Source organism: Primulina huaijiensis, chromosome 7, assembly GCF_012295235.1.
Source record: "Primulina huaijiensis isolate GDHJ02 chromosome 7, ASM1229523v2, whole genome shotgun sequence".
In the NCBI taxonomy this organism is placed as follows: Eukaryota; Viridiplantae; Streptophyta; class Magnoliopsida; order Lamiales; family Gesneriaceae; genus Primulina; species Primulina huaijiensis.
The window spans coordinates 23149569-23167231 of NC_133312.1; the positions used below are offsets into that span (position 1 = coordinate 23149569).

The 17663-nt window shown below is 35.7% G+C and overlaps 3 protein-coding genes across 3 annotated transcripts; 1 reads left to right on the forward strand and 2 right to left on the reverse strand.

The window, feature by feature from the left end:
• Nucleotides 1-1682: 1682 nt before the first annotated feature.
• On the reverse strand, nucleotides 1683-4663 carry LOC140980646 (26S proteasome regulatory subunit 4 homolog A-like). Its single transcript, XM_073446606.1, has 6 exons — nucleotides 4111-4663; nucleotides 3617-3862; nucleotides 2811-2980; nucleotides 2514-2730; nucleotides 2266-2406; nucleotides 1683-1892 (listed from the first exon to the last, which is right to left on the reverse strand). The coding sequence occupies exons 1-6, from the start codon at nucleotides 4585-4587 to the stop codon at nucleotides 1809-1811; spliced, it is 1335 nt and encodes a 444-aa protein (XP_073302707.1). The 5' UTR covers nucleotides 4588-4663; the 3' UTR covers nucleotides 1683-1808.
• A 187-nt stretch (nucleotides 4664-4850) lies between these two features.
• LOC140980744 (uncharacterized) lies at nucleotides 4851-7275 on the forward strand. The gene is made up of 7 exons (XM_073446789.1): nucleotides 4851-5035; nucleotides 5115-5146; nucleotides 5252-5308; nucleotides 5871-5957; nucleotides 6281-6369; nucleotides 6661-6711; nucleotides 6844-7275. Exons 1-7 carry the CDS (start codon nucleotides 4962-4964, stop codon nucleotides 6865-6867), a joined length of 414 nt encoding a protein of 137 aa, XP_073302890.1. The 5' UTR covers nucleotides 4851-4961; the 3' UTR covers nucleotides 6868-7275.
• LOC140980743 (transcription factor PIF1-like) lies at nucleotides 6936-12718 on the reverse strand. Its single transcript, XM_073446788.1, has 8 exons — nucleotides 11293-12718; nucleotides 10457-11198; nucleotides 8643-8741; nucleotides 8465-8530; nucleotides 8232-8297; nucleotides 7693-8091; nucleotides 7463-7541; nucleotides 6936-7286 (listed from the first exon to the last, which is right to left on the reverse strand). The coding sequence occupies exons 1-7, from the start codon at nucleotides 11388-11390 to the stop codon at nucleotides 7476-7478; spliced, it is 1536 nt and encodes a 511-aa protein (XP_073302889.1). The 5' UTR covers nucleotides 11391-12718; the 3' UTR covers nucleotides 6936-7286; nucleotides 7463-7475.
• Between the last annotated feature and the right edge of the window lie 4945 nt (nucleotides 12719-17663).

Below are 17663 nucleotides of genomic sequence, written 5' to 3' on the forward strand. Positions count from 1 at the left end.
TATATATATTTGCAATAATCAAATAAATTTGAAAAGAAAAGCTTAAATTTTACCTGAGTTGAATAGCAAGACCATGCAGAAGAGCCCGATGAAAAGAAATGTGGTTTTCTTGGTTTCCATGGCGTCAAAAGTGAGAATAATTGATGAAAATGAATATGAAAAAAAAGAAACTTTGCTCGTCTATTTGTACTGATTTTGTATGTTTTGTTATTTAATTGAGTAATTATTTGCAATATCTTGGGGTGTGATATTTACCAGTATTTTTGGAAATTCACATTAATTTATTGGTTTTTTTAACAATATAAAGATTGTGTTTAATAATGGTAAATGAGATTAGTGTAAAGATCATTCGGAAAAAGGAAGGTTACAAATTAGGTTACTATTTGTAACGTCCTTATATTTTATTTGGAAAATTCTTGCAAAAATACATTTAGTACAGTTTTGTTGTTTCAAATGCACTTTGTAACCTAACGTATAACCCCTATCTTACATGTAGCATGGATTTTAAGAAAATAGTTCAATAAGCTAGTTTTCAAATTTCTATTTAAGTTTAGAATAATTATTCCATGCTAAGCCGAGACCTAATAGCCTTGGACCTAATTTTATGAGGAGCTAAAAGGATTTAGTACTTAACCAAACATGGTATTCGATTCGACTGGAAGTCGGATCGATATCAATATAGAACGGATTGACTATATTATCAATTGAAAAAAAAACAGTTAAACATATTGATCATGCAAAATGAGCAAATATTTATGCCTCTAAATTGTCAAAATAAGTTTTGGTCTAGTGATTAATCAGAATATTTTTACTTTTTTATTTGATTACATTATACATGTTTTAATTTTTAAAAATTGGTAATGAAAATTGATTGCATCATATTATATGACTTTGAATTCCAACTCAGGTTTTGAAAAAACTCTGATATCGGTATGCATGTAGATATATAAAATGTGATATTAACTAGGTATGAAACAAAAAATTTGAAAACCTAGACAATGGACCAATTTGACTACACAAATTATTGAGGTGCAATAATTTTTTGTAGGTAGAACGATCGAATCATGACGTTATACGGTTTAAAATATTTGAATTGTATCATTACCAACAACTATAACTTTTGGTAAAGCGGTAAACGCTTCATCCTACACAAATTATAGTCAAAAAATATTTTACGCGATTAGACTTTTTAATTTTTCTGCACCATTTATGTTATATTATACACTACACAAATATAGAGTATAAAATTTTATATTATATAAAGATTTACTTGCCGAAAATAAAGAAACAATTATATCATATATATATCGATTACTATATAATACAACATAGTCATTACGCAATCTTCGGTTTGCCTAAAACATCTTCCATCTTATCGAACTAATTAGATGGATTTACTATATTATTATTATTATTTTATCTATTACTCTTTCAATTTCAAAATTTTGTAATTTTTATTCAAATAAATTATTTTTTTTTTTTAATAAAATACCAGCATAAACCAATGAAATTTTACTGTATATGCGCCACAATCAACTATGTATCCTAAATCCATCAAGGTATCATTTAAAATAAATATCATAAAAATAAAATTTTTTACTTTTGTACAACGAACTATTCGTTATTTTGCACTAAAAAATATATCATATTATAACATCCAGTTATTCAGTACACACAGCACGAGAATGGTATTGCATCGAATCAATTTGCTGTCAGATAAAACATTCAGGTACATGTGAAATCAAGAAACGAACATTGATGAGTTCCACAAATAGAGAAGTGAACTGATACATATTTCCTTATAATCATCACATATAAAGACCCTCCGGTACGCCTTCTTTCTTCTTGAACATAACCTTGTCTTTGGCCTTCTTGAAATCGGCATGCATCACCTACATATGTAGGAAAAATTTGATATTGATAATCAGAATACAGCAAATCCATACATATTATGATATTAAAGGGCATAACTCTTAAGAATTTTTCACATCCAACAGCTGCCACTCCAATGTCGGTGATACCGAAATGGTATCCCAATGTCATGTCTAGTTTACATCAAGAAAACCATACGTTTCGGATAATTTCATATCTGTTTTCAGGATAAAGTGAATTGAAAGATGCTTTTCCTTCACAAAGATTTTCTGATCTATGCACTTCACTAACTTCAGTATCATATTTACTGATAGTAAAGGAAGCAACAAACATACATATGATGATAAACACCATAACATTGCACTAGATTATTCCTTGTAAGAATTTTCTTACCTTCATGCGACGCTCTCTCAAGGCAAGCAAACCAGCTTCAGTACATATAGCCTTGATATCAGCTCCAGAAAACTCATCTTTGGTCATAACAAATTCTTCAAGGTTGACATCATCAGACAATGTCATCCTTGATGTGTGTATCTAAACATAAAACAAGTCGCTTATTGAGTGGTGTTGACGGTCATTAAAATGTTGGCCTCTCTGTACCAATGCCAGTGTTACATCTATCACAAATAATTCCAAAATACCTGAAAAATACGCCTCCTTGTCTTGATATCTGGAAGAGGGAATTCAATTTTCCGGTCTATTCTACCAGGCCGAAGAAGGGCAGGATCAAGACTTTCAATTTTATTCGTCGCAAGAATTACTTTAACATCTCCTCTTGAATCAAAGCCGTCTAACTGGTTCAGCAATTCTAACATAGTCCTCTGAATTTCACGTTCACCACCTGAATGAGCATCATACCTGCAGAGAGCATTTTCCAATAATTGCATTGATGATAACCGTGCCTAATGATAGCGGACCGACCCGTAGGAAAAAATTACCTTTTTGTGCCCACCGCATCAATTTCATCAATAAAGACGATAGATGGAGAGAGATCATCAGCGACTCTAAATAATTCTCTCACCAATTTTGGACCATCTCCCAGGTACTTCTGAATTAATTCACTACCAACAACACGCAAGAAAGTGGCCGATGTAGAGTTTGCCACAGCCTGACGGAAATAAATAAAAAAAACAAGGATAAGAACACGATGCTTCAAACTCAATTGTTTCCAGATGTAATATAAAACTGATTATTAAAGAAGCCAATCAACTAACAATAACTGAATCCTACAGCCACGAGCCATCGATCATGCCCACGGCAGGAGCCCATCCACAACACTCGGCAATCATATATTGTCGTAAACAAATTCCACTCAGAACCCTTCATATTCAGCATTTATCTAGGGATTCATTCACTAAGCCCCCATAAGGAATAAAGTTGTTAAAAAATTTATCCAGCTTGACAGAGAAAAACTAAAAAATTAAGCACAATGGAAAATGTCACCACATGCTTCAAACACTTTCAACTGTCCCTGTTCATACGAATCACCAGTATGTAGCCTAAAACGTAGTTATCAATGAAACAGCAGCCGACCGGGATACAAGGCTTCTCCCTGTTCTCCCCACCGTAACACATCAAGAACAAAACAACTATAACTCGCCCATTGAAAAACAAACATCGTGACACTGACAATAAGGCCCACATTACATATCACCATTCATCTTATTCACAGAGGACATATGGATCTCAAAGTACACAACGGAAGAAATAGGAAAGTAACTAAAGAAAGTAAAAATATACAAACCTTTGCTAGCAGTGTTTTTCCAGTTCCAGGTTCTCCGTAAAGGATGACGCCCTTAGGAGGTTTAATTCCAATGTCCTCGTACAATTCAGGGTGAGTCAATGGAAGCTCAACCGCCTCTTTAATCTCCTGAATCTGAGCATCAAGCCCACCAATATCTGCATAAGACTCCAATGGAGCCTTTTCAACCTTCATGACAGATACCATAGGATCCACTTCATCCTGAAGCAGTCCAACAACAGAAAGGACCTGCAAAAAGGAAAATTTTTCCAATTCAAAATTCAACGACATTTTTCAACTGATTTAGCTAATTCAAGTATTTTATTTAAGATGCATAGCTTTACAAATTCTTACCACTCGGAACTTCAATCTGAAAATATTAATGGTAGAAAACGAGCATACAAAATGTAGCATTTCGGACAACAATTCCAATTCAGCCCTAATTTCCCATTTCCATCTCCAAATTCTAACTCAACAAATCAAAGAACAAACAATACCTTATTGTGCATAAGAATAGCGCATCCAGGCTCGAGCTGATCCTTATCCACGAACGACAAGATCCCGACGTAGTACTCCGGCCCCACCGACGATGATACAATAGCGTGATTCTCATCAATCAGCTCCTCTAAATTTCCAACACTCATGGGTGTCCCCCTTAAATCATCAACCTTCGATCGATCCTCCTCAGTCTTCTCCTCCTGCGGCTTCAACCTCTCTTGATTGGCAACGAACTCCTCTTCCATCAACAGAAAGTCTTTGATCCGTTCCATCTTCAAAAGACGCAGCTTGCACTTCGTCAAAGGAGTCACCGTAGGCAACCGAGCCGCCGCTTCCGGACCCTTCTGCTTTCGCTGCTTCCGTCCCACACGAGACGGTGGCGCAGCCGGCTCGAATTTCTTCTCCTTCTTATCTCCGTCGTTCTTCCGGTCCCCGGGGAGTTGCCTGTTCAAACTACCAGGAGTACCCTGACCCATGATTTCTAATTTGAAATTGAGAATTGAATTAGGGCTTCTGTCTCAGCGGATAAAGAGTAATGGGGAAACAGTGAAGTAACATCATAATAAGGACTTAAATTTTTTTTAAAAAAATTTTTAGTAACATCATAATAAGGACTTAAATTTTTTTTAAAAAAATAAAAAATTTTTTAAAAAAAATAAAATTGTCATTTATCTTAATATTTTTTTAAATATACTAAATAAAACTCAATATCGATATTTATGTAATGGGCCTGAAGCCCAATCTCAAGAAAGCCCAAGAAACGACTCTACGGACTACGAAGGTAAGGCAAGCAATCGGCGTGAAGCTCTGGATTCTGGAACGAACTTGCAAAAACCGCTGAGATTGGATTATGGCACCCAGAAAATGCGAAGTGTGTGCGGAAGCGCAATCAAAATACAAGTGCCCGATCTGTGTGATACCCTAGTGCGTTGATTTCTCCATGTGTATTGACTTTCTAAATCTTTCGACTTGATTTGACGATGATTCTGTTGATTTCTTGCAGTTGTTCGGTGGTGTGTTTCAAGAAGCACAAAGGTAGTGTAATGAATTGATTCTTTTACAGCAGTTTTACCATTTGTTACTTTGGATTTGCAGTTGGGATATATGCCTGTAACGGTTTTTTATGCGATGTTTACGCAGAAATTCCTTGCAAAAAACTGGAATCTCCTGTGGAAGTTAAAGTTTGCGAGGCAACTGGTACTTATTATTTTCCAAAAGAATTTTTGTATTTTAGTTGCTCAAAGGAATTCATGATGGAATGTCGAGGTCATTTTAATGGAAAAAGACTTCTGCTTTTGATTTGCTTGTTTGGAGAAACTGTTTGTTTAGGCGCTGTCAACCATATACCCCATATGAATTACATTTATGGGATCGTATTGGCTAAGCAATGGATTAAGCACTTGTTAATTTTTGTCGTAGCTTGGTGCTGCAATACAATTATAGCTGATTTATTTTCTTTGATAATTGTATGATTTTCTTAAAACTTATATGATGCTGACTCGTTCATGGTTGGTTCATGGATAAGAACTTTGTAAGTTTTTACGCACCATTTAAGTTAGCAAAACACTTTTATTGTAGTTTTGATAATCTGTGGTTGTGTTTGAGTTCATGGTGAGAAGGAATTGTTTGATCAGACATTTCTCTGTTTCTTGAAGTGAGTTATTTACTCCTTTGGTAATGGTTTGAGGAAGTTATCTGATTATACCATTTATTTGGTACTTTAAGTTACATGACTTTTTACACTACATTGTTGTATTAGCTACTTCACCAATCATGAATGATGAGAAACCGCTTTATGTTGAGGAGCCAAGTGAAGTGTTGCAAGGAGTACAACTAGAGTCGATAGGTAAGAATGTCACCTAGTTTGCTGTTACATTCATTGCAATTTCCCAAGCTAAGGTATGGAGAAGGTGTGTCCTAACAAATGACCATAATCTCTGAGTTGTTCTTCATATCTCTCTACTACGATTGTGCTTGTTTCCATCTGTTTGTGTGAATATGGACTATGGAATGCATGTATCTTAAGTTTGTCTGCAACATTGTTTACGGTATGCTATAACTTTTGGAAATGCATTTGAAAGAGAAATTTGCTCGAGGCATGTTGCTTGTAGTTCCAAAAATTTGTGTTGATGAATTCTCATGTTCTCTCTCTCCTTGATTTTGCTGCAGCTTCTTCTAGTGAAATCCGGGATGCAATAAAGGATGAAAAACTTAAGAAACTTATATGTGACATAGATTCTGCCTTGGATCCTGAGAAGGTAATTTCAATCAATCTTGCTTGGATGCTGTATAGAGAACACTGCTCGTGTATTTTAATTAAAAGATTTTACCAGCATTTGAAATCCTTTTTTTTTTAACTCGATAGTTTGATTTCAATGCAAGGTTTTTGAGAAAACAGATACATATTTGTCTGTGCGCGATAACAATAAATGTTTGAAACTCATGAAGTTTGAATGTTCCAAAACTGTGGATCAAAACAAAAAATTTCAGGCTCAAAGCAAACTTCTGAATATGTGAATATTGCTGGGTGTGTTTTTGTACTTTAATAGGAGCTTCATAAAGTAATGGAAACGGAGGAATTCCGACTGTTCACTGAAAAGGTATTTACTTATTTCTCGCTAATATAACCAGTCCAATTTCAATTCTTTAAGTTAACTGTACTTCCCAGGATATAAATGAACATGGTTTCATTAAATTAACAGTTGAGCGAACTTGCATTTTCATATTTGCAGATCCTGGCCACCATAACTCCATAAAACTAAGCGTATTTCACAGCTTTTTGGGGATTGAAGGAATTTTTAATGGAAGTGCAGAATTTTTTGCGATCTGACTTTGTTTCGTGAAACCAAAAGGATTAACTGCCAAATCAAAGGTTATTGATCCTCAAAGACCAGACTGTTGCTGTAGCACGTGAATTTGTGACGTATTATTCATCTCAAAGTTTCAGAATGCAAGAAAAGTGTTCCAGTCTATCCAAGATAAATATAAGAAAATCTGCTACTATGGTTATAGGTACAGGTCAGGTGTCTAATGTCTATGCTCGTGCTCTACTCTCTTACAAAATTTAGTCGGGCGGATGACTTGCTTATGTGATTGCCTTGAATTCAACTCGAAACTTTTGTTTCAGAAAATGATGTTATCCTAGTCCATCATGGTTCTCAGCACCATTATTGCACTGCAATTACAAAAACAAAACGTCGATCGATGGTTCTTTCACAGTAATATTAAACAATCCAAAGAATTTCAATAATATCCAACAGTTTTTAGTGATCGTAAGTATGATATTTTATTTTTTCTAAAAAATTGATATTTTATGAATATAAGAAATATATGACCATACGAATTTCCTACCAGATTGATGCTTCTAAGCGTTTCCAATATCTTTTCTGTTACTAGGCTGCTTGCTAATAGATTGTACCACAGTTTGATTCTGCAAAACAATTGGAGGGGACTTATCAATATAAATAACTACCCGAAAAACATGTCCTGCATAAGTTCATATGCATGTACTTTCATAAGTAATCTACTGAATAATCTGACAGCTGATATCAACAATTCAATGTGTGGCAACGTAAACTTGCCTGTGGTAATGGTGGTTGTGCCTGGCGGGGACCGAGAAATTGCTGATATGGTTCGTTAAAATTTTGCATTTGTGGCTGGTTTGGATTATGGGAGACTGCTGAATTTGAAGTAGGATCGGTCTGATTAGAAGCTTGAATTCTCGAAGGGTCAGTTACAGAAACTGGTGGCATATGAAATGCAGGCATCGGAAAACAAGCACTCATATGTGCTGCTGCTGGATTTGGCAATGCTGAACCGGGTAGCATAGATGGATAGGGCATCATAGGTCGATTCATGCTCATATCCATTCCCATTCCCATTCCCATTCCCAGCCCCATGCCCATTCCCATTACAGGCATGTATTGCTGCATACCAGGGTACATCATGGGAACCATTCCACATCCCATGGACATCATCATCTGCAGGTACATTTACATCAACTTCTTCTCATAAGTTTGAGTAGATGTGACAGGGTTACTAAATAAAGCTCCAAAGTTATTAGATCAAGAGTGTCTCCTTTCCAAGATTCAGTCTAAAAACGAGATGCTAGAAACCATACCTGTACTTGGAGTTGTAGTGATTTCAAGTACTCAATTGCCTCATCCAACATCGAAGCCTTGTCTGACTGAATTTTGGAAAGATAATCGATTCAATCTTTATGTCTTACAGACCACTTTTCCATAAAATATAACCAGGGCAATTAGGGATGGATCCAGAAGGGCTAATAGCATAGTAGGGACAAGTGGACGTACATAATAATTGAAATTTTTCATAATTTCTAAGCTTTCTGACCTTGTTGCATCGAGGTATGAGTTCCTGGAGTGCCTTCATCTTTTCATTTATCCTATCTCGACGCCTCTGCATTGATAACAACTTCAATAATTTCAATAACTGAGTCCTTTCTATAACATTAAAAAGATTGAAAAAGTTTAGCATGCAAATCAGGAAACAATCATAAATCCACACAAACCCTTTCGGACAGATTGTGCACTTCCGCAGCACGAGACTTTTTTGTTAATGTTGAACCGTGAGCTTGCGGTTTGATTTCTGTAGCTTGGAACTCAGTATCCTATAATTACACCAAACAGAAGCAAAAATAAGATAAACTGATCATCAAATGTAACAAGCACTAAATCACATTTTACACTTATGATTCGTTATACTCTTTAAATTGGACTAACTGATATAACTCAATGTCCCTTTTCCATACCAACCCAATCCAGCTCTATCAACTCAACTCTTTAAAGCTGATCTTATTTTTAAAATAACCGACCCAACCGAAATATTTACAAGATCAAACTACATGAATTTAAAGAACCTAACTCATTGAAAATACTAATATAACTAAACTAACCCAATAAGACAGAAATCTTTTCTTCAAAAGCTTTACTCTAATGGTATTTTGATTATTTATTAAATTTTACACCAACCCACATAAATTATTTGTAATCCAACAGAGTCTGATTTTGCTTATTTTGTTTTACTCCAAAGGCCAATGGTAACATTCTGTGGGTGTTCCCCGTGATCCCGCACAGAAAACTTGGTTCTCCGCAATCCCAGCCACATAAATCCCTCTTCATTTTTTAATTATATGTTATTATATTATTACCATAATTCAAAGTGCCCCCTGCAACCGAAAACCTGTGGCATGCAGCCCACCCACGTGGCAAATTGCCATTGTGCCGACGCTGGCATATGCCACGTGTACTAGTATAGGTTGCCCAACATGACCATTCGTGGTTGTCAGAATCCCAAAATACATTCGTCTATTTTTTTTGTGTTCAGTCTCTGAGTATTTTTTAATACTACATTTCCACATGAAGTATACCATATTTTGTATGACATAGTACCACAATTTTGTGGGTAGAGAGTGAACCCAAAGATATATTTTGATTGGAAATTCTTCACCAACTTCTCCCCCAAAATATGGAGAAAAAAGAAATGCAAGAATCGACAATGTTATATTTAATACAAAATTAAATATAAAACTATCATATCTATTTAAAAATCATGATAGAAATATTTGGATGAACAATTAACAGTATAGCGCCATTTGGATAGTGGGTATACACTAGCTAGCAATAAAATGGTTTGTTGCATCACATTTGTAAACTACATACTTGATTTACACAATTTGTAGGACCAAATATATGATAAAATGTCATCAACAACCATATAGTTTACAAATATCATGCCTTTTCAATGGCCCCATTACTGTTATATATTCTAAAGTTAAATATGAACAGAAGTTAAAATTGCATTTGGATCGGATCAATAGTTGAGGGATTTGAAATACGTTGACTTGGTTTAAATAATAATTTAAAATTATATTTGGATGGATGCACGGAAGGATTTGAAATTCTTGGATTTCGAATGATGAAATCATAAAATTCATATTTTACTTATTCACATGTTATGTTGAATTTCATTGAAATCAATTATAGTTAATATAAAATATTATATAAAAAGGATAAATTTGAGATTTATGATATATGAAATTATAAAAATATATTTGAATATATTAAAATTTATCAATACAAATACATCTTAATAATCAAATAATTTGATAGGAGCAAATATTTGTGTGAGACGGTTTAACGAGTCGTATTTTGTGAGACAAAATCTTTTTAATAAACTAATTGTAAAAAACTTATCTCCAACCAAATTTAAAAAAACCTACCGGTTTTCGATCCCACTTTTGAGTTTTGATCGAGTTAAATAATTATAATTAGTAATAAAAGAGTATTAAATAAGGCAAGGACTGATAAGTTTAATGTAGCTGACCTCCTTCGAAAGCTCGCAGTATCCGGCTGCTCTTCCTTTCCGCTTCCGGTCTTCCGCCACCGTCTCCGGAGGACGACGATCTCCGCCAGAACTGAAACTTGCTCCGGAGCAGCTGGGAGAGGACGTAACGGTGAATTCAGCAGGACCTGCAGCCACTTCAACAGCCTCCACCAGAGGGCCGCTTTCGACGTTACGTCCGGGAACGTTCACCTTAGAATCCTCCACCGTGTGAGACACCTGCCCCAAAACCGGGGTCTCATTCGACTCCACAACAGTCATGGACCTCGCATTCGTCGTCCCCGCCGCCACGCCTGACATCGGTATCCCTGATTCGTTTCTTAACCGGGTCGGTATCCGTGAGATATGGAGGAAGTTCTGTATGCGTGGGGGAGCTTGAACCGGCGGCGCGGCAGGGCGAATATCGACCACCGACCTCGGCGGAGCGAGGGCGGTGATAGGTGGTGTGGATGGAGGAGGAGCGGAGTAGAGAAAATCCGCGTACAAATCGCGGTCGAAGGAGGAAACATCGAGTGGGTACTGAAGCCAAGAAGCCATCTCATCCTCCTGCATGAACAAATGCTGCTGCGTCGGCTCCTCTTCGCCGCCAGGTCGGATCTCTCTCTGCTCCGCCGTAATCACTGTCTCGCAGCCGTCTCCTATCGCAGCTTTCTTCGACGATTTCTGGGTCTGCGCCACAACTTGCCCATTCTGCCATAGCAGCTCCATTATCTCCTCTTCACCTCTGCAAGTAATCCAAAGTGACCACATAATCAATTTCAAGGGTTACAAATCATCCAAAACAAATACGGCTGTTGAAAAACAAGAAGAGTGCTTACATTGCAGGCCTTCTGGGTCTAGAATTGGATAAACCAGAAGACGTAGGAATCGAAAAATCATCTTGCACCTCTTGAAAATCCGGAACACGATGATTCATCGTCTCCACCTCTCAAATCGTCAACTCAAAATCCCTCTTCAATTCAATCCGGAGGTAAATATCCCAAATAATCCGAATTTCAGCACAAAACAACAACCCTCACTCAACGTTGATCAGCAAATACAAAAAACCCAATAAATTACCGCGTAGGCTATAGATATGGAAACCTGTTTTCGCCCACAAAATTCTATCTCTTCCAAATGAAAAGGGTCGAGGAAACCGAGAAAAGGGAATAGACAGAAAACCCATTAATAGATCAACCGCCGTATTTGAGAATTTTCCATTTCTTTAATTTTATCTCGAGCTCTTAGCTTTTTGGAGTTGGAAAAATTGTTGGGTTGTGTTAAATGAGTTGTTGCAGCGAAGATAAGGTGGTGCTTTCTCTTTCGGTGCTGTGCTTTGGTTTTCTCGAATTTGGAATTAATAATAATAATAATAATAATAATAATAATAATAATAATTTGGGGGAAGAAAAGGACGAAAAGTGATGCTGACAGTATGTAAGTATCGAACACAGTGCTGCTCTGTCTTCTTCTTCTTTCACATTTCTCCACCTTCCATTTTTGTAGCCAAATCTTCAATCATGATCTAACTATTTACATACAATGCCTACATGCGTATACAGACATATATATGTATGTGATGATACCACGAGATATCCTATTTATCCAAAAGGTACCCGGAAAAACATAAGAAAGATAAAGGTTTACAATCCTACATTATAGTGCTTGGACTTCTGGACCTTAAGCCCTGGCTTCTTCACCTCGTTCCCCATCATAATCTTTGGGCAAAGATTCGATTGCTCGAACAAAATCTGGGAAGCCTTTCTTATCTGTTGGGAGAAGGTTGGCCTCTTCGAATTGCTTCTTGCATTTGTTCAACTCGGTTCTAAAGAAGATATATGCCCTATCTTCAACCGATGCCCTAAATTCCGGGGTTTGAATGAAGGAAATTTGTCATTCCTCTTCAGATCGCTTGGAGGCCACCAGAGCGGATTCCGCTTCTTCAACACGGGCCTTGTGATGATTGAGTTCTTCGGTCAGAGATTAGGTCTGCGCCTCTGAGGATAAGAGTTCAAACTTCAAAATGGTAGAGAACCAAGGGGTACTCGGGATATCAGAAGTAGAGGAGTTGGGGACCCGGGCTTTGCCTATACCCTTTTTCAAATCTCAGGAAGTCCCAGCAGCCTGGAGATTCATCTTCTGTTTCTTGGATTTTTAAGGGAAGGAAGGGGGACTGGTCTTTTGGAGGAGGGGGAAGAATCGAAGTGTACCGCTGCAGACTCATAATAGATGAGTCGCCCGCGTTCACTCCAGAAGTAGAAGAAGTATAATTAGACATATTCAAAGAAGACGAGAAGAACTTACGGGGATTCGGAAGAGGTTGGAAAACGTTAAAGTCACCGGAAAAGGAGCGGGGTACGCTGAAATCTTAATAAATTGAGACCAGAACGCAAAGATGTAAAAGTATGAAATGGGAAAAATCGATCACTTTATATAGGTGGAAGATGTTTGATATAGACCGTTGATATCTAAACAAATAAACGGATACGATGCTCCTCGGAAGTTGTGCAGAGCATGCGAAATGATACGCTCGGAATACGAAGCGACACCCGAACTTTCAAGTGTTAGGGCTTACATAATGCTAACGTCAACCCTACATCACATGAATTCAAAATAGCAGTGAATTTCTTGCCCAAAGCACATTCGGATTGTTCGAAACAGCGAGTAAGACTCTAGCTCAACTATCTAAGAGGGGAGTGATGATACCCTCGATGATATCCGGGTCATCCAAGATGTACCCGGGTTATTCCGGGTTTCGGGTAGTTAGGAAGCCAAGAAAGTTGAGCAAACCGACCAGTGTTCAGAAAGAGCCAAGCTCTCAATTGAGTCCAGGCAATGAAAGCTCATGTAGTGTAATTAGTAGACAGTACTCCACGTCATGTTCATCCACCCGAGCACCCCTGTACATGTGTCATTTCCAGGTTCACAGGTATGAGACGTCATGTCTTGATAATCATTGACATGTCTTTCAGCACACGTAAGAGTGATGTAACTAGCCTAGAAGTAGTATATGCTGTCAGATTTAACAATATCAGAAAACAGGGTATGAGCGATCATCTCACCTTGAGTAGTAGCTGAACACTGATAACAAAGTTATCATTGACTTTTATCTTATAAGTATCATGTTTTCTTAATAATCATTCATTCATATATTCTCTATGTCATTATCAATATGAATGGTTTTAAATATAATTTTTATAATATGAAAAAATATTTTATATATGTGATAATTATGCTAAAATTTTGTGATATGTCATCTTTGTTTAAAAAGAGTTTGTTTATAATAAAAATTTTACTTCTCATATTGTGTAGGTTTTTATTGTTGATAAACCCTATGGCTGTAAATAAGAGAATTCATCTCATGCAAAAAAAAGAGGTGATTTTACGCAGAAGCACATACATAATATTGCACCTTTGCACGCCATAAACTTTAGAGAAAACAATCTACAAGGTTGCTGGTAGGGGTGAGCAAGATTTTGGTTAAACCGAATTAACCGACCGAACCGAGCCAATTCGGAAATTCGGTTTTCCAATTAAAAAAATTCGGTTATATCGGTTAATTCAGTTCGGTTACGGTTTTCAAAATTTTGAAATCGGTTAACCGAATTAACCGATATAATAAATACTATTATTTAATAAATTTTTATTTTTATCAATTTTTATATATATTTTAATTTTTAATTTTAAAATCAACCCTAATTCTAATTCTAATCAACCCTTAATTTTAAAATCAACCATATCAATTTTTATATATATTTTAATTTTTAATTTTTATGTTTTTATGCATTTGTGTAGATTGTAGTGTTCAAGAAAAATTACATATATAATTAAAGTTAAATTACAAATTTTTTTTAAAACTAATCGGTTGACCGAATTAACCGATTTTAATTCGGTTCGGTTTTCATCGATTATGAAAATTAATTCTATCGGTTCGGTTATGGCTAAATATTTCGGTTTGGTTCGGTTATTGCTAATTCGGTTCAGTCGACCGAATGCTCACCCCTAGTTGCTGGTGATCGAAGAGTGCTGAATCCACATGTTGCCGAGATTGTTAGAGACATTTGCAGACAACAACTGATAAGGAGTTGGCTGAAGATTTATTTTTGTTGCTCTGGTTTTGGCATCGTGTTTTGCTTCCTTATATACTGTTTTAATGTGGTTATTTGTTTTAGGAAGCATTTGATTTTCTCATTGTGTTGAGAAAATTAGTTTTTGATTAAATCACTAGTGATAGTTTTTGTGTAAACTCGTTGGTTTTTTAGTGATTATTTTTGCCCTGAGACACCTCGCAAGTATTTATACTTGTGCAAAATTTATTCTGTTCCATCGTATTTACTTAAAGTTAATTTGTGTTACAACATTATATATTCGGCTGTATATTGTCTGACATATTATAACATTTCACAAAATACTTAATTCTAATAATACACAAATTTACAGTCACATACGATCTTACTCATTTTACTGTCAAACAAAATATACCACGTACCTTACAAAGTTGTCGACTTTTTCTTTGGTATGGGCTCGACGGCGGCTTAAACTATTTATTTCCTTGGCTAATGTGATGAATATTCTTGCCAAAGTTGTTTAGGGTTGCCTTGGACGATCGAAATGAACACGAAAAAAGAATAATCCGTTGGACTTTGTACTCTGGTCTATTAGGCTTTTCCATTATGAATGAAAATTAGATACTTTATAGACTTTTTAAGTGGATGGTAAATATGGAATAAAGAATATCTAACATAGGAAAATAATCTTAGTATGAATGAACTTATATTGAATTACATTTTGTAAATTTGTAAAAAATGATTGGTTAAGAGACTCTTTGTCGTGTACGCTTGCACAAAAAGTGCAAATCAAGGCTCGATTTGTACTTGAAATTGTTTGACTTTTATGCAAACATACTAGCGCAACCTGGATGGATGATCCACATAATGGTTGTCAACTCTAATGTTCAATCTTATAGTTTACAAAAAAGGCGGTTTGGGCTAAAAATAGGCAAACGGTTATCGTGTTCGAATAACAGACTAAGGAGTCCGAATTTGTAATGTTACTCAGCCCGCCAATATATCTCAAGGGAGTAGAATCCAAGTGCATCGGTATATTTTACCTGAAATACACTAAGTAGGATGGGTGATCCACATATGTAAGTGTCTGAAAACAGTGAACAAATAATGTCAAAGAACTGAAAGTCCAAGCAAAATCCCCCATTATCACCTTGCTAGTTGTCCACTCTGTTCGAGCCAATCTTCCAGCCCCAGGTGTTATATTTTACTTTTTTTTTAAAAAAAATTATTTTTACTTAGTTTCTATGTTTTTTTTAAAAAAACAATTGAATTTTTTTAAAAATTAATTATAAAAAGAGTAGGCTTTTTGTGAGACAGTCTTACGAATCTTTATCTGTGAGACGGGTCACTCATACCGATATTCACAATAAAAAGTAATACTCTTGAAGTGACTTTTACTCTAAAATGATTTTGTATTCGGATTTTTGTCGACTTTTGCAGGCGTTTAAACATACTTGAAATGTTAAAGCGTCGTGGAAAGGGACCGCCGAAGAAAGGCCAAGGCAAGCGTGCTAAAAAGACCAGCAAATAGCTATGCCACTGTGCAGTGCAAACTGCTGATGTTTTTCTTGACTGATATTTTACCATTTTACATTTTATTTCACCTGCGCTAATTTTTTATGGCATGTTCGATGGAACTAGATTCTGGGAAATGAATAGAAGAAATTGACGTTGAATCGGATCAATTTCTGAACCTTCGTTCATATTTTCCGCATCACTGGAATGAACAAACGAATTGTCTGGACTCGAATAATAATTTTTGTTTTCAAATTGGAGCCCAATGTAAACATTTTCATCTGGCTTGAAACTCGAAAAATTTATTATTTTGGGCTTTAATTTGGCTCGATTGCTCGAATCATAGTTATTTGGTATTTAGTTATCAAGATCTAGTGGAAAAGTTGCAATTTCCTGTGTGGGCTTAGTCTCACTTGCTCGCTCTTTTTTATGATTCCTCGTTTTCTCGATCTCTTTGTATGCTTCTTGAAATAAGACTTCAAGTGAGTGTTAGGATTTTCAGTGTGTGTGAGATCATCTATCGCATACCCACCACAAATCCACAATAACAAGTTTAAATTCATTCTTCCATCAATTGGGGGAGACATTAAAAAAATTATTAATAAATTTGAGTGACTCTCCGATATACCAATCTTTTCGCTCTAGGCTCATGACTAACACCCTTGTGCAACACACGAACGCGACAAAACCCGATCATAACTTTCTTGACGTGATATCTCTATAAACTGGTGAAATAAAAAGAATTGTATCAAGAAGTTCAAATGTTTTGATGAGAAGCTAAACAACCACTTATTTGGCGTACTAAGAGTACAACATTCAAGAAGACTAAACTAAAAGATGACACAAAACAAACGAGCCAGTCATTTGTCAAACTCCCAAGATGACCCCTCCATCCTCTGCAAAACAATTAAAAGCAAATTTTCAAACTTAATTTACCCTCAAAACGTGATTAAATGAACAATGAGATGAAGAATTTATAGAGAAATAATGATGCTGGGACCTTTTCTTATAATTGCAACACCATCGTGGCATAAAAATCATCAGCTATTTCCACGATTTTATGATTCGATGAGAGAGATTTCATATTAATCTTTTGCAACACTCCATTCAACAAGAAATCCGTGTTGGGTTACCGGTTTTCTCTTGTTCAAAACTCAGCGGAAGTTTAAAAATTTTATTTTGACATTCAGAATATTATATTGGACACTCGTATGATTTAAATTAAAAGAACATACATAGGGAGTTTATAATTTACTTTTAGTGACTAAATCACTCGGCACGAACTACTCTAATATTAATGGATATAGCTGTTGTTGAATTCCCTACGAATTTTCTTCAAAATCTTAATTGGACTAGTCCAACTAGTTTAATTAATTATATCAAAGTCCATTAAGAACTTCAATTATTTAATATGTTAGACTTGTACTCGTACAAGCTCATTAAACATGCTTCCCATTACATTTAATTTAATACCTAATAAACTCAACTTGTGAGTTTAATAATTTAAATTATCAAATTTTATAAATTCAACTCCTTAAATTTATTCTCTCCGGATTTTAAATATCATAAATTCAACTTCTTGAATTTACTATCTCATAAATTCAACTTCTTGAATTTACTATATCATA